The 23,318-nt window shown below is 31.7% G+C and overlaps 1 protein-coding gene and 1 long non-coding RNA gene across 2 annotated transcripts in view; one reads left to right on the top strand and one right to left on the bottom strand.

Moving 5' to 3' along the window:
- Nucleotides 1-198: 198 nt before the first annotated feature.
- On the top strand, nt 199-3,509 carry LOC148278454 (uncharacterized). The gene is made up of 3 exons (XR_015823199.1): nt 199-246; nt 335-471; nt 3,278-3,509. It is a non-coding gene; the product is annotated as an uncharacterized LOC148278454 (long non-coding RNA).
- A 457-nt stretch (nt 3,510-3,966) lies between these two features.
- Nucleotides 3,967-23,318, bottom strand: part of LOC148278453 (uncharacterized) — a 33,349-nt gene continuing 13,997 nt past the window's right edge. Inside the window, exons 3-7 of the mRNA XM_088231385.1 lie at nt 16,530-16,638; nt 14,020-14,234; nt 12,819-12,933; nt 7,020-7,172; nt 3,967-4,837 (exon numbers count right to left, since the gene is read on the bottom strand). Coding sequence (XP_088087511.1) covers nt 4,731-4,837; nt 7,020-7,172; nt 12,819-12,933; nt 14,020-14,234; nt 16,530-16,638 — 699 coding nt within the window. The 3' untranslated portion in view covers nt 3,967-4,730. The remainder of the gene's footprint in view (nt 4,838-7,019; nt 7,173-12,818; nt 12,934-14,019; nt 14,235-16,529; nt 16,639-23,318) is intronic.

Raw genomic sequence — 23,318 nt, 5'->3', positions numbered from 1 at the left:
TATATAACACGCATCATTTACTAAAAATCTAGCAAACGGCTTTTCTCACAGTATATCCCTCAAAGTATTTTGTGAAACCCGGTTCTTGGCGTTGAATAATATTCAAAAAATAAAAATAACCTGATAAAGTTATTTGAAGACTGATAAAATTTTGAATGCTTGCTTGTGTTAGTAAAACTAACGTTCAATTATTAAAGATTAAACAGCTGCAATTCAGGAGGAAAAGTCACTAATGTAAATAAACAGGTATTTGTCTTTTCTTTTCATAATAACTTTATGGTTCGAGAATACAACTCATTAATTTCATAGAGATGCATTTTTTTATTATTCCTAGATGTGACACGCCACCCTGGGCCGCGATTATCACCGGAAGTTAGGACGTCATATCTTCACCATGATGGAAAAGTAGAAGATAAATTTTCCCAAGCGATTACGAGGATACACTACCAACTCTCTATCTTCAAGTTTTGGGTAGGTACATCGATATGTACCAAAAGGACGCGTACGCCACGCCACGGTACAAAAATCTTCTCACTAAAGTTACATATTATAATTGTAGCGTCATAGTTGATGCTAACAAAAAGCGGACTTTATAATGAAAAAACTAATATCATTTGATCTAATACAAAGTTGGAATATTTGAATAAAGGAAAGGAGCACGGAAATGGACATTTGATGCGATGAGGATGTTCTTCAATAATAATATCGAAAAATGCGGTTTTATATTAAAAAGTTGAAGATAAACTCTCCCAAACGCACACGAAGATACACTACCCACCCTTTATCTTCAAGCTTAAAGTAAGCACATATCAAGGGTTCGAGTACCACACGGTACACATATCTGCGCAAAAATGGCAAAAGTGTAAAAAACTGTGTTTTGCCGATCATTTTTTTATTCAATTACTATTGATTTAAAATTTTGATTGTTCTGAGATGGCCAATTTTGTTCTTAAAGGCCAATTTAAAATACGAAAAAGAAATAAGTAAATTTCTAAAGCCAAATTTATTTTATCGTACAGTTTTCAAACTGAACGACTAGATGCTGTTATTTTAAGAAATTAAAGCACCTAGTCGTTTGGTTTGAAAACATATGATAATTAAAGCATGTAGGTAAGACAAATGACCTTTGAGTTTTGGTAGAAATATTGCCAGTATGAAAGACAAATATAATTATTGTAAAGAAATTCCACATTTTTTCCAATCTTTCCAAGAGCACGTATCGACTTATCGATAAAACCGGCTTTGTAATACGTAGGTAGATGTATAGGTACGACGGAAAGTTAACCATACCCCTCCTTAGAAACTGTCAAATGTCGTATAAAAATCATGTTCGAGCGAGGACTTTTGTCTTTAATAGTAATTCATTTTAATTTTGAATCGTTAAAAAGTACCTGCTTTTATCACACAAGCTTATTTAAAATACGAATAAGAAATAATATAGCACCAATAGCGAGCAGGAATTTATTTTACAGGTAATCTAAAAAAAAAAAAATTCATTTGTACCTACATATACGTACAAAATATATTTTAGTAATATAATTATAAATGGATATTTTTTTTGTGATTCTGTGAAAACCAACTCTTACAACAATTATTATTAACTTTGGAATATATGTAACTTTATTCTACAGTATTTTAATGCAACGCTTGTAAAAAATATATTAAAAAATATCACAATGATATCAGCATTTATTCCCATTATTATTGAAATGTCAACACTGAGCACTGGCCGATTGCTCTTAAAATTAAAAATGACAAAAATGGGCATAATAATAGGACAACGGTATCTTATCAAAGAAAAGAAAAATAGTCCCTAGGAAATAATGTTCGAAGTACTATTTTCTAAATAGAGAATCTTCAAATAATATTTGTAATCTGCAAACTTGTTTTAGTACTAAAAAAGCTGACTTGGGTTAAAGATGTAAAATAAAGTGTACTTTTTTGTATGGAGACATAAGCTGAGGTAATCGGCTAGTTTCATCGTTCACTGAGAACTAGAGGTGTGTAGTTCGCGAATGACCCTGTCATACTGCAAAGGTCGGAAGCATTGAACTAGAGATATGTTTCTTTCATCTCGGTCAGTTAGTTCGCGAACGAAAAGAGCGCTGAACTAAATGTACCATTCGGATCTTTCATGTCTTCGTGTCTTTTGGATCTCTATCTCATTTCGCTCATTCATTGAACGAGATTGTGTCCTTATCTCTGTGATTAGTAGGTAGATTAGGTACCTACATATATGCTCTGTAATTATAGTAGCTACCTAAATGCCTAGACTGGCTGCTTTGTTCTTTCCTTATCGACCGCGCGCCGCGCCGTGTCGGTTTCGACTTGTAAAAGCACTTGAAACTCAATTCACACTAATTATGAAATGTCACGATAAAAATGCTATTTTATGAATTATTATTTACGTTAAAATGTAAACATTACGTATTCACATTTCATTATGCCCTCAAATGTAAACAAGAGATTAGTTTGTACGCTTGAGTTTATTAGAAATTATACATTTTTCTGTTGAATATCGATATTTAAAGAAAGACTTTTATTTATTAATTCATTATAAAAACATTCATATTCACCAACTTATAATGTCTTTTCAGACTGTGCCTGTGTTAAGCCATAATAATAAACACAAAACAATATAAAGTAACTTAAAATGAATAAAATGAGACGACGTAATAAAAACACCTGTCGACAGGTCGATAGAGTATACCGAGGTAGATATATATTAGGCGCGTTCCGTCCATAGATACTGCGGATGCGGTGCATCCCTTGAAAATTTAAAAATAATATGAATTTTTAAAAAAAAAACATTATAAATACGAAATAAAACCTTCAAATATGTATTCCTAAAATTCTCCCCGAGAATTTTCGGGTGCACGCGATTTAAACAATACCTTCAGTATGCAAACCTAGCTACATATGCGTATTTCCTATATCAACGTGTACATACTGAATATCTAGGTATCTTGTTCTTGATAGTATTTGTTGTATACGCGGGATGCTGCTTGTCGAGTTGCGTCTAGTTCCCATAGCAATTGTCCAAATTTTCGCGCACGCGCTTTAGGTCCATAAGGTTTAAGATTTGTTTTTTGAGACTCGGAGAGATAAAAAGCATCGAACTTGAATAATGCAAAGAAAAAAAGACTTTAATAACGTTTATCATAAAGTTTGAAGTAGCGCATTATTTACACTTGGCCCAAATTTAAGAACGATTGTCTCGGGTCTTGTTTTAGGTTTTTTGATGTTTATGTTGTTTATTTCCTTATCACACCTACAGGGACCGTCCTGGATGACCATCGATGGCATTCTTTCAGCTTTGTTCAGTGAATTTAAGGGACGCGGAATTGACGTTGGAAGAGGCGAGGGGTCTGGCTAATGATAAGGTCTCCCGGAGGCGTCTGATGATGTCCACATGCTCCACTTAGGAGTGGAAAAAGAAGAAGAAAATAAGAAAATTCACAGCTTCACCTCTAGACGCGCCTGTGCTCCGTCAATTTATTGCTTGTCAACTATTGATTATTATGACTCTAATGGACAACTTATATAGCGTATTAAATAATTCTGAATAAATCTACTAAAATAAGAAACATGGTGGTTTTTTGTCAGCATCCTTACTGATAAAAGTCACCGCACGCGCCTGATAAATATAGCAGGAAAGTTAAGTATAATATCTCGGTATGTAACGATGACGATTGCGTTTGAAATTGCGGCTCTGGCCAATCCAGGTTTCTTTGGAATTGTGACGCGCTAAACTAAAAAGGTTACCCATCACTGCCATAGGCAGTTTATTAACCCACACGCTATTTACATACACAACTAAATGGTACAAATAGATATCAAAATAATACCTTCGTGTTTGTTGTTATGAACTAACTTAAAAAAGTATAAATAAATAAATAATATGATAAATATTAGTGGAAAGAGTATGCTGGAAATAATCAAAATTAAAAATAATTTTAGAAATTAAGGCTGAATTCACATTTTATTGATTGAAATAATGTTTTTTTAAAAATACTATACAAAGTTCACAAAGTTAACACAACATATTAAATTATGTATATAAATGATTCATTTTAAAGTTTTGTACATGAGATTTTTATTGAATTAAAATAAAATTTTGACGCTTTCATTCATTTTATAGTTTTATTAAGATCTGTAAAATTCTTATCATCGAATATGTATAAGTTATATTTCAATTTCTTGTTTATTAACATGCTTATATTAAAAATCCATATGATAATATAATTTATTACTGGTAATCATAATGGAAAGTACTTTGAAATAACTTTACTACAATTTACAGTTTTAAAATGATATTTAATGAATATAATTGTTCCTGTTTTTCAAAATACAAGTTTAAATACCTTAAACTATAAAAAAGTATATTTATAAAATAAAACCATAAAAAGACAACACATCGGCCATTCGTAGGCATTAAAAATTTATTTAAAATATTATTTCGATTGTGTATAGTGGGATTAGCATGTTAATGTAATTAATGTACTGATAAGAAAGACGGTTACGTCATAAAACCGGTAGACGTAGAAAAGGCGGTAATTTATCTGGATTATTTCAAGTATTTAATTACATTTGTTGAAATCTTTGATCACAATGTTAATGTTTAAATGTTTTTTTCTTTTTAAAAACCATTCGATGTGAAAATAAATAGTTGAATATTGTCATTAATAATTATTGTTTAATACAATTAATTAATGTTGATCGCGATTACGTCAATTCTTAGTTGCGCAAGGGTTTTGTTTGTAGAATAATCGAAAACCTCTTCCTGTGACATTTCCATTTGTCCTGAATATAAATATTATAGGACCAGCCCCAAATTCTGAAACATATAATAGGATAGTACATAAGTAATGTAAAATTGATGTCAATATAAAACACCATACAAAGCGCACCTGGACAATAATAATGGCACAAGTCCCAAATTGACGATTTTAAGTTATGTATGCAGAAATGTTCCTGAATATATCAGCACAATGAGGAAATTCTGCGCTATGGGAAACAGAATAATAAAATGTTATTTTCTTTTTTTCCTTACACGCGGTAAAAGTTAAAGCATTTAATTGTACGCAAAGTTTCATGAAACTGTATTAAAAAAACTGCTTTGAACTACTTCATAAGTTCTTGATAATTAACCTATCAACCACAGCGTTGGATAGATTTCCGGTTTCCGGGAAGTCAATTCACTAGTCAAGACAACTCACAAACGACAACTAGTGACGTCACGGGCGGAGTAATTTCAAAATAACAAAACTTTTAAAAAAAACGATGATAATACGATGCATAAAAAATAAATAAAAAAACGCTTGGTTTGATAGTGTCTTATTTTTTTAAACCATTGAGAAAGTTCGAAGACTGAGAAAATTAGAGGTATAATTCATAAAAAAAACATTTATATGCCCTGTAAAGTAAAAATACTGTTATGTTTTAAAACCATTTTTTTATTCAAATTCACGAAATAATAGTGTCACAATGATCATTACATTAAACCATTGAAATAATAACATATTCAGAAAATTTATCTATTTAGTAAGATCAAATATCAAATAAGTTATCTGAACGTACTTGGAGTTGTATAACATCAACGAACTTACAATAAAATAAAAATATGCGATGCCTCCGATAACAATCAACAAAGCGCCAGCATTCCCAGCGCGGCCTGCTGTATTTGTTTTTCCGGAAGATAAATCTACATCATAAACATCAAAATAAACTCTCAAAAAATTAAGAGCTCATTAAACCCTGCTGAAATAGGTATTAAAATAACAGGAGTGAAGCAAATTAAAAGTGGGGAAATAGTCATTCACCCAAGTTCTCACGGAGAAGCTTTAAGGCTTGCTAATAACCCTGAAATATCCAGTGCTGGATTTAAAGCAACGGTGGCGACTCATAGGCTCCCACGCATTGCCATTTGCCATCCATGGATTGGAACAAAACACCTCACCCGATGACGTCATAAGTGTGATACATCTGCAGACTCACGATAAGACAGGTATACCGCTCGAAGATCTAAAGAAACAAGTCATAATGTCCCATAAATCTAGCCCTCGAACTGGGACGTGTACATTTATATTCAGAGTTCCTCCCTCTGGGCGACATTCCTTAATTTTATTCTCCAAGTTGGCCTTTGATTGGGAATTACGCAAAGTCAGAGACTGGGTAGATTACTTGAGATACGGTCATTGCCAACTTTATGGCCACATAGCATCTCGATCGCTGTACAATTTTATATGTAAACATACATTCTAACTAAGCTAACATTATTCTTTTTTTATTTTTTTAACATAAAACATAAAATACATGAATAACGTATTATACTCCCAGGAGTTAAAAATAAAACTCAAAATAACTGTTTTGCATTTTCTGATTTCAAAATTGAGGGTATTATGAACGAAAGATGTGAGATTTAAGTTGAGATCTGAACTGGCTGGGACTGCCGATGATTCTCAAGTGTGAAGGCAATTGGTTTCAGGCAGAGGGACTGGCAGCGGTAAAGTGTACGATGTAGTGTCCTTTGCACTAGCTGGTGCAGAGAAGGACATGATGATTGCAATTTTCATTCTGTTTGTGTACATAATTATCAAAAGTGAAACGTCTTTAAAGAAATTTTGATAAATGGCTGTCTTTAAGCAAGTTTTTTAGCGAACATTGTTTCGCATCCCGGAAATAATAATGGCATAATTCAAAAACTAATTTTATCAGGAGAGGAGTTACACGCATACATATACCCATGCTATTAGTAACTCGAGCAGTTTAAAGCGACTTGTGCCATCTACTTTTAAATGTTTTCAAAAATAACAATGGGATATGTAGCAACATTTATTATTTCTTGAATTTAAGTAAATATTTAAAGTACAATACTATTATTTTTGCTTTTATGGCAAAAAAAATATATTGAAGAAATTTACAAAATTAAAAATATCAATTTTAGACTAGTGTCATAATTAAAAGTCAGGTGCGATCTTTATTTATATAAAACATATTTATTTGATTAACGGATTTACCGGTTACAGGTGCACTTTTTGTAAAATCTTCGGTAATGCTGGCATCATTAAGCTTTTCTCCACAAAGTCTAATCCCATTAAGTACGATAAAGTCATTTGGGCAGTTGAAGATTTCTGCTCCAGCTTGACTAGGGGGAAGAATAGGTACTCCATCTGAAATTATTAAAAAAAAAAAATCAATATTTATTTGATTGATTATATTTTCATTTTTACATCATAAAACATTAAAAATATTAAAAATAATGAGTCCTCACTGTGTGAACACACATAGAAAATACATAATATATTTGATATTTTCAATACAAATTCTGTTCATGAATTAAAACGTATTCTCACTCGTTATTTTTTGGAAAAGTAATGGATTTATTTTCAAATATATTATTAAATTTAACTTTGTTTCCTGGAATACGTGATTTTTTATTTCTGTATTTTGACATGTTAGACATAATTTAAATTGTACATTGGTGGGTTTATTGCCAAATGGCAACTCATTTCAACCAACTGATGATGATGATTTTACCAAATAAAGGTATTATTTAGTCAATTTTTTATTTTTTTATTATATTGCTCAAAAAACTTATTACTTTTTAAGTACTAATGTTATATTAATTTTTATTATTATTATTATCTAGTTAAACTCAACTTTACTGTACTTTTTATTTTTATTTAGAACATAAGGTTTTCTCATGGTTATTGTTATCTTTTAGAAATAAATGTTATGTTTCTTTTTTACTTTTTTGTTTTTTGAATTATGTGTTCACTAATTTTTTTAGTTTTGATTATTATATTATTTCATACATGTACTACATGATTATTGTGCACTGATGTGATTATTTCTGTAATTTTTTTTTTGAAAAAGGTTCTTTGAACCGTTGACGAATAAATGAATAAATAAGTAAGAAGACTGAAAATCACAAAATATCAAAACAGTAATATCCAGAGTTTCTTTTTTCTCTGTTTACTTATATATGTGGGGTGATTACTACAACGAGCAGGCAACAGTCGGCTATTGTTGCCGATTTTTAAATGCTAGAGGATTCGGCAAAGACATGTGATATTATTTAATGCTCGAATTTGTAATTACCAGTGACCGGTCTTATCGTTTTAGCGACATCTTTAAGACTCGAGATTACTTAGCCCAGTCGATGACAGATCAAAAGCTCTGTAAATACTTAGACCTCCATATTCTCAACGGCTCCATCTCTGTTAGAAAAATCTAATATTCACACCATAAAATATTTACCGCAGTAATATTAAGCTAAAGCAAGACGAAATTTGATGTTTAATACTAATCAGCGTTACTCAGGAAACATGTTTCCTTTGTACACGTGCCCTAAAAGATTATGAAGCGTTAAACGTACCTCATAAAGGGAAAAACTTCGTTTTTAGGGAATAATTATTCCATTCCTACAAAATCACGTATTCAATATACTATAAAAGCGTTCAAAGTACTGACGTGCACAGTAAAAAGACAATGGAGGCCAAATATTACACAGGCAGTCTGGAAAAGCTCAGTTTTCCTTAGGGGCCTTATGACTTAATGAAAATATGTGAAAATTATATTGGTTTTGCTCCAAAAATCGTATTTTTACAATATCAACGTTCTTATAGACATTTCTCGATTAAACTCCGTAGCTCGTAATACTATGAAAGAATTTATTTATTGGAAACACTTTTAACACAATATTAATATTAATATTAAAATAACAGTAAATCTGTTAAATTAAAGTAATGTGATCAGTGCCATGGTAACTTGTCGGCCTCGTGGTGCAGCGGTCACAGCGCGTCTTGTCTACCATGCAAGAGGTCTCGGAATTAATTATTGACATGGTTGACATGAAATATTTATTTTAAAAGGTGTTTTTATACTAGAATATCATAGACCTTGGACTGGAACCTGAAGCGTAAGACTGATCATCACATTTTCATGTAACAAAAATTATCAAAATACGCTGCGATTGGCGTACCAATACCAGTGTTCTATGCACTATTGTGCGGAAAGGGAATGATGATGATAGAAGTGATGAGTCCTACACTTCAGAAGCTCAATCACAGATGTTTATCACGTGGCAAAAAGTCATTACCAACTTGACCGACCACCGTGGAAGAGGATTAGTCTATCGTGGTCACGTGGTCAAACGCCAGACGTCAAACGTCAAAGTCAACGCAAGCCGAGTTTTGTATGATCTGTACGAGTTTCAGTTTTTCCGTTTTACGTCTGTTTTGCACATTGCGAGATTTTCTATCTATAATAACTTAATTGCAACCTTGTTTTGTAAGTACGTGTATTTTATTCAATTAAGAAAATGATGAGTTTATTTGTTTTGTCTTATATGAATTCATTTACCATACTTCATAGTCCTAACGCTCCTTTATACCTGCTTGAAAAATTTCAACGCTTATTAGTTAATAATTTACCTCTTCGTTCTTATTCTCAAGGCACTCTCTTAATACCCATCCACAATTCCTCTTTCTTCTCTAACTCATATAGTGTCCGTGCTGCTCGACTGTGGAATCATCTCCCATCCACCATCAAAGATGTTACTACATTATCTCTGTTTCAATCACGTCTAAAGAAACATCTCTTTTCTCTTCCTTAATCTCTCCTTTCTTTTTACCTCTTTTTTTCTTTTTCCTATTGAGTAATATTTTTGATTTCAGGTAATTTATAAACAAATACGTTTATTTCTATTTTTATATATCTTTAGCTTTATAATCTTTATTTTCTATTGAATATGTTCGGTAACTTGAATTATAAAAATAAAAGTATTATTTTATTGGTTGGTCGGAAAAAATTGCTAAGCCCGCCACCAATGTACAAATAACATTATGTACAAAAAGTTAAATGAATAAATTTTATATGGGTCATTTTCGTTATAATATTATGTACCATGTTTAACAAATGTTTCTTAATTTTATTTCTGTCTCTAATTGATTAAAATATATATATTTATATATATGTATATAAAACACTAAGGTATGTATATATTGTATAAACATATGTATATCAATGACATAACACAATAATTGCGCATAAATACTTACACAATTACAAAACAAATTTCCTAGGAGTATTTTCTATTCTTTGATTAATAAACATAAATACGTAGTGTTTAAAACTGGCTGAACATTTTGTTATAATCTCTGTATATTAAGTCTTCTTTGTATATTCTCACATGTAAAAATATAAAAAAAGTCAATTGTTAAGTGTCCTCGGCACGAATAACCCCAGTGAGGTCACATTATTTTTATTATTAATCATTGTTTATATTGTGGATAAAAATGAAAATAATAATTAAACACCGCCATATATATTATAGTAATTTGAAAACGTAAATATTTTGAGTAAAGACATTTAATTGCCATATATGAGGTGCTTTTAACCTCTAACAGGGCATCATAAGGACCTGTCCACGCGCGTTCATATGGGGACACTGCGGCCGCGCGTGGCGGTGGGGGTAATCATTGTTCTGCGGAAATAGCCTGCCTATCTATCTCGGTGAAAATGTCTCGGAAAAATGTTTTTTCCTACAAATTGCTGTTTACACATGGACAATGGTCGAGTTCTGGGACACAACAATATTGTATTGCCCACGTGTTTATCGACCTTATAATTCTAAGCCTGAATTAATTGATTTAAGCCCACTATAAGGGTGTTCATTAAACTCTGTCACATCCGAAACCACGATGATCAATATGAGCAAGAATTGGCACATCAAAATATTTTTTAACGAATAAAATTTAAAAAAATAAAATACCAAAAAAAGCAAATGGTTGATTACTTCTGCAGAGGAGAAACGAGGAGGAGGAGGGGGGGAGTCTGATACTGCGCCGCGCTCCCCTCACTTCTCCCCTGCAGAAGTAGGCAACCATTATTTTAAAAAAATATTTTATTTTAAAAAAAATAAATTGTTTTAAATATTTTTTTAAATATGCTAATATGTATGTCCTCTCATCCAAACTGATCATCGTGGTTTCGGATGTGACAGGGTTTCAAGAACACCCTGTATATATAATTAAAGCAATTCAAATAAATATTTGTATGGAAAAATGAACAAATGAAAAAAAAAACCTAAATTAATTATTTAAATGGTGTTGAATTGTTTTAAATATTAGCAATAGTCAAAATATAACTTTTTGCAAGAAAAAAACACTTTTGTTATTTGAGTTATAAACCAACTTGTTTTACAAAGAGTATCCGAAAAGTCAAGAATCTATTTGATCAAATATTTTCATTTATACCTCATATTAATGAGATTATGAATAGAGCAATGAGCGTTGAATATATTTTGAGAACGGTCAAAAATTTTAAATCAGTATTTAAAAAAAAAACTTTGTGTGTATCACTTGTCAGGAGCGCACTTAAATACAATTAATGTATCCGGAGCCCATTTTACGGAGTTAATTCGTTAAAACTTGAGAGAGTGCAGAGGAAATTTTTGCGCTTTATCAATTACAAGCTGTCTATTCCTATTGAATTTTTAAATGACATTTAAATGAATGCACTTGATTTGGAATGGTTATCCAGAAGACGGAAGAGTCATTTAATGTTTCTCTCCTGACTTGCAGATTATAATTATTCTAACTGACTAATAAAAAAACCCGTGAGGACTACTATACATAATGTCCCATTTCATAAAGATATTGCCGCTAATAATTATGCCATTAATTCACATATTCCAAGATTGCACAGTCTAGGGAACAGATCAGTTGTATTGACATTTTTCACACTAGCCAAACCAAGCTAAAACTTGCTATTAAATAAATAGTTTGGTTTAAATAAAAGTCAATTTGTAAAAAGAGAAAAAGAAATGTATTAATAAGTAGATGTTAAATATATACACAGTTATACGTACGACTAGATGTTTTATTTATATAGTTTTTTTATATTTTTATACTTATAAAAGGTTTAGATATAATTTTTAGTTTTTATTTTATTTTATTTTTAAAATTGTTGTAAACCTCTGCGCTCTTAGCACGAGAAAGTTTGTGATATACTTAGAGCATTCAATATACATTTCAACAATACTATCAAATTAATAATTTATGACTTTTGGCATTTTTAATTTACTGCGTAATCTTTATACCTGAGTATGTTAAGTATAATGTATATGTGGGGTAGAGCGGTTTGATAAACATGATGCCTTCCCTAATACTGTGCGAAAAAGACAACTGCACGTCGGACTGATTATGTCTAGCCAAAATCGTCGAAATCAACACCTCGCATTCCCGTTATCCGCACCTTAAAACTGAACTGATTTTAAAAAAAAAAAACTCAGTTAACTGATTAATCGGGCGAATAGTGAAACGACAAACAAAAGTGACGCGTATGCGGAAAAGAGCAACATACTGAATATAACTTACAGTAGACCGATGTAAACAGTCCGTACTTTTTACTATACAACTTGTTTTGCTTGCCAAAGTCGATGTGATATGATGTGACGACACTCGCTCCCTCCGCTGATCGTTCCCTTTCCCTTGGGGACGACTTTTTAGCTCGGATTTGTATGGAGTGTTATCTCTATATATTAAACCTTTGTGGCATAATCCAGGGAGAAAATAAGGAAATACGTTTGTGTGAATAAAAGTCAGACTGCGCGTCCTCATTAGGTTGTTTTTGGAGATTCTATTTGGAATCATAATTACAGCGTTTTTATGTAGCTTACGGCTAATGACTATCTCGCTAATGATACATTCTAGTCTAGCAGCGAGATGTCAAAAATGCACCCGTTAAAAACATTTTAATTCGAGATTTTGTGTACGAAATTAGCATTTATCGTATAATGTTGATGTGCTTACCAGAATCATAATTTGAAAGTTGAAATTCAAATTCTCCGTTCTCATCCGCGTTTATGTATGTGATACTGCATGCTTCATATAAGCGATCGATGCAAATAGCATAATTTAGGTTATTCTGAAAAAAATAAATTCAAATATTTTTTTTTATTGGCGACATTTATTTATCATATTGATTTTTTTTTCTAATAAAAAAAAATATCCTTGACGAAATAAGTATATAAGTAAATGCAAAATAGTTGGTACATACATAGTAAATAATAACGTTTTTACCTTCACTTTTTTATTTTTTATATTTTATGTGTATAATACATAAATACTTTTTTTGATTTTTTTCTAATTTCTTATTTTCTAACGTTTTTTAGTTTTTAAATTCATTTTATTTTAATACGATTACCTATAATTTACTTTTTTTTACAAAAATAGGATATATTTGAAAAAAAAAACAGTTAATCAAGCCTAGCATGGGCAAGTAGTGAGGTTTTTAAGTTTTGTAATTCAAGTTCAGTGCTTTAAAATAAACTAAAAAGCAATTTTATGCCAAAATTTTATCGAAAGAGTCATATTTCATAGTTCAGTATTATAAAACCATCGTATCAACCGATTTGAGTGCTACATTTGTTGTAAAACCGTCACAACACATAAAAAATAAACGTGGATTGGACGTGGAGTTGAAATTGCTTCCATAGAGATACTAAAGATCTCAATTTGCGCATGCGCGCTTGTAAATTTAGAACTGGGTGACCATCTTAAAGGAACCAAAGACAAACGCAGTTTCATATTCCAGAATTAAATGAAGCCCAAGTGTATTTTACTTCAAATCGCGCATAACTGCGCAGTCCGAAGGTTGCTTGTAGGCCCGCCGTAATTTTTTAAAAGTTATTAATGAGTGAACACCGAACCCATTTCAGATCGCTAGGATTAAAGACAAACTAATTGAAAAATATTTGATGAAGTTACTAAAAATATTAGTTACCTAGTTATCTATGGCTGATTTTATAAAACCAAATAAAATTTTTAATCGATTGTATAGAAGTAAAATGTATGGGGAAGCATTGGATCCATCCAATCAATGGACGTGATGCCTAGTAATGACGTTAATTAATTTAACATTTATTTGCTCATGCAAAAAAGATGCAAAAATAGTGTCACTATTTTCATTAAGGTACGATATATTTAGAAAACGAAATAATCAAGCTCTTACAAAGTATCCTGGGGCTCTGAATCCTGGCAGAGTTCCACTCCCTCTATAGTTGAAGGATTCTATCATCCCTTCTCCTCCTCTGATAAACTGGAGACATCCTGAAGGGGCTTCCCTCGTCAGCTGACAGATCCTGACTTGTAACAGTCTAGAGGCAGGTTGGGTTGACAGAGCCGATATATAAAACGGGCCGGGAGAATCTCCTACCTCTACGTAAACTGTTGAGTAATAAATCAATAAAAAAACTTTGATAAAAGTATGTAGTACATTTTTGTTTGCCTTCTCATTTTATTGTTTGTTAATATAACATATAATAAAATGTTATTGATATTATACTCTCAGACTAAAAAAAACTCATACGGTACATTAGAGAAATTGTTTTTATTACATTACATAATATCGAAGCTGTAAAGGAAAACATTTTCAAGCGACATGTTGCAATTTTACAGAAGAGCCAATAAAAGTTTTTTGTTTTTTAAAAAATCTCATACATACTTATTATTTCAGCCTTATTCCTACACAATTTAAATAAAAAAATTAAGTACGAGATTCCTTAATCATAATAAAAAAAATGTATAACTAAATAAGCTTTTCTGTAAAGTTGTTTCATGTTGCTTGGTAACTTTTACTTTCCAGCATCGATATCATTTGAACACAATCTAATAAAGTTGGTAAAAAAACATACTTTAAACATTAAAACACAATAATTATAAAACTTTACTAAAAACAGTTACTATATAAAAGAACTCATCGGGTTGTGGTCTCGTGGCTCGTGTCTCGGACTCGCGGCTCAAAGGTGCGTGGTTCGAATCCAACTCTACCCCAACTTAATTCCCATTTTCCAATAGTGAGTTAATTACAACTCGTTGTGGACTTCAAAATGAAATATTTGCTTAGATCGTAAGAACGCAAACATTTTATTTTTTTAATGGAAAAATAAACATTTGCGTCATTTAAATTTTAGGGGCCATTTTCAAGGAGTTGTCTCACTATTAAAAAATGGGAATCACGCTGTTATATAGCAGGGATGCGAACCTCGGATCTTTGATCCACGAGTTCGTGACACTAGCCACGGGACCACAACCCAATTTTTTCCCTTTCTCCCAAGTTTTATGTGAAAACCCAACTGCAAAACAACATCAATGAGGATCTGAATAAGTTTATGTACTGGTTAGATAATAACTCATTAACAATAAATACAAATAAGACTAAGTATATGATAATTAATTAAACAAAAACACAAACGCCCCATAAAACTTAACCTAATAATTAAAGATGAGCAAATTAAACGAACAGCCAATGTTAAGTACTTGGGTTTGGAAGTGGATGAAAAATTAGCGTGGACAAAACATATCAATGCAGTTATAAAAAAACTGGGTCCAATTATTGGAATAATGAGAAGAACAGAAGTACAAAACTAATGATATACAATGCTTTTATACTTCCACACTTTGTATATGGATTAATAATATGGTCGTAATGTAGTAAACAAATGCTAGATTCAATACAAAGAGCAACGAATAAAGCACTTAAAGTAACATTTAATTTTAATAAATATACTAGAACCAGAGATTTATACAGAATAACCAAAATTCTTAATTTGGTAATGTATCCAAAATAAAACAAGTTTATTGGATTATAATTCTACTTTATTTTTTATAAATTATACAAAGGGTACATTGTGACGCGTTTCGTCTTGTTAGGACATTTTCAAACAAAACTTTAATCTAGAGGAATTAATCTACACAGAAAAAATAAAAATGAAATTTAAAATGAAAAAGAATAAAATAAGGACAAATATCAAATTAAATTTTAACTCCAACAAACATAAAATAAATACAAGAACATCAAATAATTTAACTTGCGAACAACCTAGGACCAGGAGAAAAAGGAACAGTTTTTTGAATACAGCAATAAATTTTTACATTTCACTTTCTAATGACCTAAAAAAGATACTAAATATATACGTACATAAAAAATACCTAAAGAAAACAGTCCTTACAGCCCGTGTGACGACTTATATGTGGTGTTATTTCATCGACTTTTTATTTAAACTATTGTGTTATTATATATAATATCCCCTCATACCAGCAATTTTGCTGATTAGGAATATTTCGTACAAATAAAATATGTAATGTAATACGTAAAGTTTATAAACCTTGTATTTTGTCATAAATAAATAAATCATAAAAAAATTAACTTTGAAAAATCTTGACTTTTCGTGTTTAAGTTCGTCGGGCAGTTTATTAAATTAGGAGCGGTAGATTTAAATTACAGAACATTACTGAATATATGTAATTGTATATTTATTTATAGCAAATAGTTGCATATATAAAACTAAACATATAACCTACAATGTTGCCCGTTGTTGATGCCACACAGTATGGGAATAGGAGCGGTAGCGTAATTAGGAGCGGTAGATCATTTTAATTACAGAACATCACTGGACATATGTAACTGTATATTTATTAAAAGCAAATAGTTGCATACATAAAAGTAAACATATAACTTACGATGTTGCCCGTTGTTGATGCCACACAGTATGGGAATAACGCTGTTGACATTGTGTCCGGTAATGACAAATTGATCCTCTACACATGTGCCGTTAGTTGGAGGCTGGAGCTAAAATGTCACAGTACTAAATCAGAGAATCAAATGAAACCAGTATCCCTTATGTGACGTTTTGGTTTAATGAAATATGTGACTTGTAAACAAGTAGGTTGAGCACAACGCGTACAGCAATTTCATTGTTTTATTCGTGTTTTTATAGAACAAACACTGTAAAGAAATATTTAAATCCGCCTTTAAAATATAATAAATACGAGTTATTACTGGCATTCAAAATCAAGAAAAAATAAATAAATGGGTCGGAATTATTTATTTATTATTTATTTATTTATTTATTTATTTAACAGAAACAAAAAGTCGTCAATGATATAATAACATTAAAAAATACGGTTTAAGGACAGACCAGCGAAGTTTCTAAATAAAAATCATACATATTAAATTATGGTACAACACAAGGGTGTGTTTATGTGTATTTGTATGAGAATAAGCGTATAGGTGTGTTTGTGTGTATGTCGGAGTAAGTGTTCAGGTGTGTGTAAGTTCGATCATCTGAAAATAGCAAGTGGGATCGTATCGCAGCCAGAAAGAATCAGTCTTAATTTATTTTTAAATAAATTAAGGGGCGTGTTAAATATATCAAAAGATGAAAAAAAAGCATTATAGTTAGAGCAAGAACGATAGAAGAAGGAGTGTTGTGGATAGTTAGTAAAACAGACTGGCAGATGGTATAAATACTTATTTCTTGTCACGCGAAAGAAGACGTTAAGATTAATTTTTAAGAGTAGGTTAAAAGTCTACTTTATTATTCAATAATTTATATAAATAGCATTATTCAGATTTAGTGCGTCTATTTTAAAGGGTAAAAAATCCATTTTGTTTAGCAGATTGGCTGTAAATCCAAAGCGTTTTTTTTATTTTTATAATCTAGATATTTAAAAATTTTCGTTGAACATTTTCAATCCCCTCTATGTTTGTTATGTATTGTGGGTTCCACACAATGGATGCAAACTCCAAGTTAGTGCGTACAGAAGTGTTGTATAAAGTTTTCTATGTGCTTGGTTTTTTAAAGGGTTTGAAATTTCTTAAAATGTAGCCCAACATTTGGTAAGCTTTTTCAACAATAGAATTTAAGTGAGACCCAAACAGTGTTCGTGATATGGAAATTCCACCGTGATATGGAATCTTTAATCGCTATTTTTAGTAAATGTCATTGAATGACATTTTGAGGTATTAATGTACAATTGATTTTTATTACAGTAATCAACTAGACGATCAAGATCTTCTTGGATATTTACACAGTGGATTTATGTGAATATATATTTCTTTACACAAATTATAAGGAATTTAAGGAAAGAATTTGATTGGGATCCATAAAAAGTAATTTTTACTGTTACCGTTAAAATACAAACTTTTTTATGTAACAAAAATCAGGATCCTTCAATTTTGGTAGCATGTGCATGATCGTTGAATGCAGTCCTGATTTAAATAAACGAAGTCAGTTACTATGGGTACGTTTTCGTGTCAGTACTTTAAAAAAATTTTTACTCAATATGGCGCGTCTATGTATTTATATGTCAATGTAAATGGATAATACAAAAACAATTCTGTGGTCTCTTTGTAGGACGCGTTTCTTTGTTCTTCAAGTCTTCTAGTAGAAACGAAGTTAATGTACTAAATTATGTTGCTATTATGATAACGGACGTTTTATGGGCAATACTGTTAGTCTTGCAGAAAATGTTAGATTGTATTTAGTATAAAATGCTTCATCAATCGTTGCTCTATATTTCAGGTGAAATGATTCAGGACGTTTGTGTGTCATCGATCATAGACTATGACCCCTTATATTCATGAAATGTGTAAAATTTCAGCCTGCCTTGAAAAAAAATAGCCGGCCTTGATTATATTGTCTGGCTACGGCCCTAATTTAAACTGGTTAAAACAAACTAATTTATTTACCCAGTACCATTTTGTAAAAAGATGGTTCTTAGAAAAATCATTTAATCATTATCCTTGTTAATTTTGTATTAAAAGATTAAATTTTAAAGCAGAATCTCGAATATGTCTCAAAAACAATTAAGCCTGCCACTAGTTATTCAAAATTTGTGGAAATAATAATAATAACCACTTGTCTTTTATTTCAATAATAAAATATACGAATTAAGTAAAATTCTGAAAGATAACTTATAGATCTAATTCTTCGAGAGATGTTATCGAGAACGATACCTGGGCCCGTATTACAATGGGAAGTTAACAGAGTTATATTCAATTGTCCATAAAGGAAAACGATTGTTTTTCCAAAAAAGGTTTTTTTTTATAAAACACGGGGTAAGAACCGTCAGTAGAGTCACAGTGAGTCCCATCTTGCTGAAGGATGTGATTCAAAGGAAAAAACTGCAAATGCCCAGTTGGATTCCACCGGCAACACTACTGACTAGTGCAACTAGTTAGCGTCCACGTCGCGAACCCCGGGCAATGGGATCACACTCATAACGGTATGATCACAGCAGATAACGAGAGGATAAAAGGCGAGTTTCTGGCGCCTCCAAACCAGAACCAACAGGATAAGAGAAAGTAACACCGACAGAAAAATTCACCAGAGAAGGCAACGAGAAACCACTCTGGTGATCTTTTCCCAGGAATCACTATGGCGAGTACATGCAATAAGTAGTTGTCCTGGCCTCGGAGTAGCGCAGGACCGAGATGTTTTCGCTGTAGTGATCGCCAACGTCGGGGGGAACTGATAAGGCACCGCAAGAAGAAGAAGTTAAAAAACACGTTAAATAAGATGTTTCACTTTTTTTGATACAAGTACTTACATTTTTGCTTCGAAAAAAAAAAGTTTTAACTCTGTTAACATCATATACTGAAAAGAGCAGGAGAAAATATAAATGAGAAAAAGAAAATAAAAGACTCAAATAATGTCAAACAGAAAAATAAGTATTTAAAATTCTGAAAAAGTTTAAATTTGGTAATCTTTTAAATATACCCAGTGTATAATTTACATTTGAGATAGGTATTTTAACAAGATTATTAGATTAAAATAATGAAAGTCTTAATAATTATATATTTATATATATAGAGTCAGCGTTATTTCTGGTAAACCATTACATAAATACGGCATTAGCGATTATTATCATCAAAATATTGATCTCTAAAATATTGTAAATATGAAATTTTCGGGTATAATCATGTTGTCATTGGTCGGTTTAGGTCATTAATTTACATGCCATGTCCGTGATATTCAGTATTCTCAGTTTTAACATAATTTAAGACAGTCAATGACAGGCCATCAGTCCTGGTAATTGCGTAAAATCTAAATTGTTAAAAGAGTTTTTTGATATTTCAAAATATTTTTATTGTTTATTTATTACTAGTCGCCGACTGTGGCTTGTTAAAAAATTCGGCACTTCGGGCCTCATGTAATCGGCCCTCTTGGCTTTGTATAATCTTTATCGAGAGAGTGAGATGTTTTTTTAGGTAAAAAGTAGCATGTGACACTTATCAGCTCTTCCGGTATCTCTATGTAAAAAATCACGTCGATCGGTTTCTCCGCTGTGACGTGAAAGAAACACAAACAAACAGATAAATGCACTTTCGCGTTTATATTATAAGAATGGATTATTTATTTTCACGGTAAGTATTTTACATGTGGTAGATTAGGGTGGGTATACATTAAAAAAATCATTTATGGCTACTTTTTTTTTTTAAGTGTACGTATATTGTTTAGAAATGTTAATAATAAGTTAATATTAGAACATTCATGTATTATGTATGTACTATTTTAAGACCAAATTATTAAAATTAAAATAAAAAAAAGAATACGATGGACCTCAAAATATATAAAAAAATGCTAATGTTAAAACATAAAAATGTTTCTTTAAAAAAATGTAAAACGAGTATATGCTACATAAAAAGGGCTTAATTCTATTATATTCAGGCTATAGCCTGTACTCACATATGGGTTTTAGACCATCACACTATCCAACAAAAGTGTATTTGAACTGATTCACACAGAGACCCAAAGAGCGAGCAAAATGAAATCATAAAAATCAAGACAGGGGAGCTGGATATTATTGAAAGAGTTTCTACGTTGAAATGGGGCCTGGCTGCTGGCTATGTTGAACGCAGCTCAGACGATAGATGGTCAAAACGCCTTCTGTGCTGGCGTCTTCGGACTACTTTAAGAAACCCCGGACGACCTCAGTTTCGCTAAAGAGACGATGTTGTGAAGCTTTTGAAAACAGCATGGATGCAAACAGCCCAATACTGTTTAACATTGAGAGGAATGAATGAGGCCTACGTTCAAGAGTGAACGGCCACAGGCTAAAGAAAGAGATATGCCACACATAAAAAAAGAATCAATTTAAATCAGCTTTTTTTTCCATGGTCCGACGAAATAGAACCAGTCGACAAAACGAGTATTTTCGACTAAGGTGCGCCGTTCGAATCCTAGCTGGGTCGATTGGAAACATTTGTTTTAACACCGCATTATTTCATAGTTCCTGGACTGGTACCTGAAGCGCTGATCACCGATCACCATACTTTCACATAACATATGACTGAGATTTATTGCATTTTATATTCCAATGCAGTTATCTGTGCACCTTTGGGTGCGAAAAGAGGTACGGTGATTGGTAGATCGCCCGGACACTAAACACTAAAAAAAAGACCTCGGTTCTGATCTAGTTCCTAGTTGGCCACCACTTTTGGCAGATTTGCCTTTATAGCCGTTGCCACTCATATCTGGCAAGTTAGGCTGACTCTGAAATTAGCATCCCGTGATACGAGATATCTTATCTGTTTATACGTTTATGTTATAATCTCTGCTCGAAACAAGTATGACTATTCCATTTATTTCTCAAAACATCTGGAATGACAAATCTATTTAAAAAAATAGCGAATAATCGTTGATACTAGCTACCTATTTGTGTACACTCAAAAACAATGATTTGCATAATCGCATCAGACATCAGTGGTCCAAATTCAATACTTGGGGCAACTACGTATTGGTGTTTGCTATTTTTTTTAAATATTATTTTGACGCCGGTAGTAAGTAGCCTTTTTAAAAATATTTTTAAATATGGGAGTTCCTTTATTATTTACCTTGTTTATAATATACAAGGTATATATTTTAAAAAGTGTATTTTTCTGCAATTGTTTTACTTTAAATTAAGCTGAACTGTTGGGATCAGGAAGGATATACTAAAGTAGGTCAATTAAGAACTTCTCACGATTTGTTTGTGTGGGGAGGAAACTACTCAAAATTCCTCAGGAGAAGCCGGCCTGTTGACAGTGGTAAACAGGCCTTCCGTTTTGCTAAGTTAGTAGCCTTAGATGTCATGTGTGAAGATATGGTGCTCAAAAATTTCGCTAAATTATTATATTGAAAATGGGAAAATTGATCATAAATCTTGGTTAAAAGGATATGTGAAGGCTGATAATTTTGATGAATATGTATTTGATCACTGTTTCTCTGTCACTTTTTGGCAAATGCTCCCCTGATGTTGCTAAAATCGAGAAAATCGACGTTTCTCTGTTCCGCTTTCCGCACCACAAAACGGAACCGATTTTTATTTTTAAAAAAATATTAAAATGTTTTTATTTGTGTTGGTATTTATTGCGTTTTTCAAAATTATTAAATTTGTAAGCCGTATGTCCAAAGCCGCCGTTAAAACTATGCGCTTATTTGGATGGTCCTAGTTCCAATTACCCATATAAACTATTTATCTAAAAAACGAAACAATTATGACTCTCTAATGATAAATATCTATAGTGTGTTAAAAAATCAAAGCTATAACCCTGGGAGAAAATAGGGGAATACGTTTATATGAAGAAAAGTCAGACCGCGTTTCCTCTTAATTACTTTATGTCCAATCACCAACGTTGGAAAGTCTAAGAACAATGGCACATAATAACTTATTTTAATGATATTCAATTTTGATATTCCATCTTTCCTGTATTCTGCTTAAAGACATATAATTCCGACAATATTTTGATTTGTAGTTTGTCCAAATTTTTGTAGACAAGGACTGGACTCAACTCCCTAGGGAGCTGTTTATATTAACATATTACAACAGAGAGGAAGAACATTTAAGAGAAAGTAATATAGAAATAAAGGTTTTAGCTCTTTAACTTCACAAACATCAACAGATGAAAGAATTGTTGGAATAAAGATGTTCAAATATATTCAAATATATTACATCAGAGATTAAGAATATTTCAATGAAGGCTATATAGAAGTCTAGGCATCTACAGGGCTTATGACCTGTCACTGGCTGGTTTCAATGGCCACTTTACACACTGTGTAACATTCACCATTCTGCCCATATTTGAACATCTATATTCCTTCAATTCGTTCTTACATAAATTTCATAGTGCTGCGTCTTACAGTAAAAAAAAATATTTTTTACCCAAATAAGCCTCAGAAAATTTGGCTAGAATAGTTGATCTAGAAAAAGAGTTTAAAATAAAGTGTCCAAATTTTACGGACGGACAAACAAACAAACTGTATTAATATCGTAACAGTAATAAGTGATAATAAGGACTTATTCTCCTACTACTTTGACACGAGTCTCTTTCATGTATTTTTTTTCTTGTTTATAACTTGTACGTATTGAATATATGTTTGTAATGTATATGGTTACGCCACATGTGCACACATTGATATATATTACATATCTAGCACATTTTCTAGGATGAGGCGTTTGGATTTGTTTACTACCTACGGGACCCTG

The sequence above is a fragment of the Micrasema longulum genome, unplaced genomic scaffold, assembly GCF_059751315.1.
Source record: "Micrasema longulum isolate JH-2025_06_02 unplaced genomic scaffold, ASM5975131v1 h1tg000879l, whole genome shotgun sequence".
Classification (NCBI taxonomy): Eukaryota; Metazoa; Arthropoda; class Insecta; order Trichoptera; family Brachycentridae; genus Micrasema; species Micrasema longulum.
Note: the sequence above shows the minus strand (reverse complement) of the source record. Positions and strands in the feature narration are given on the sequence as shown.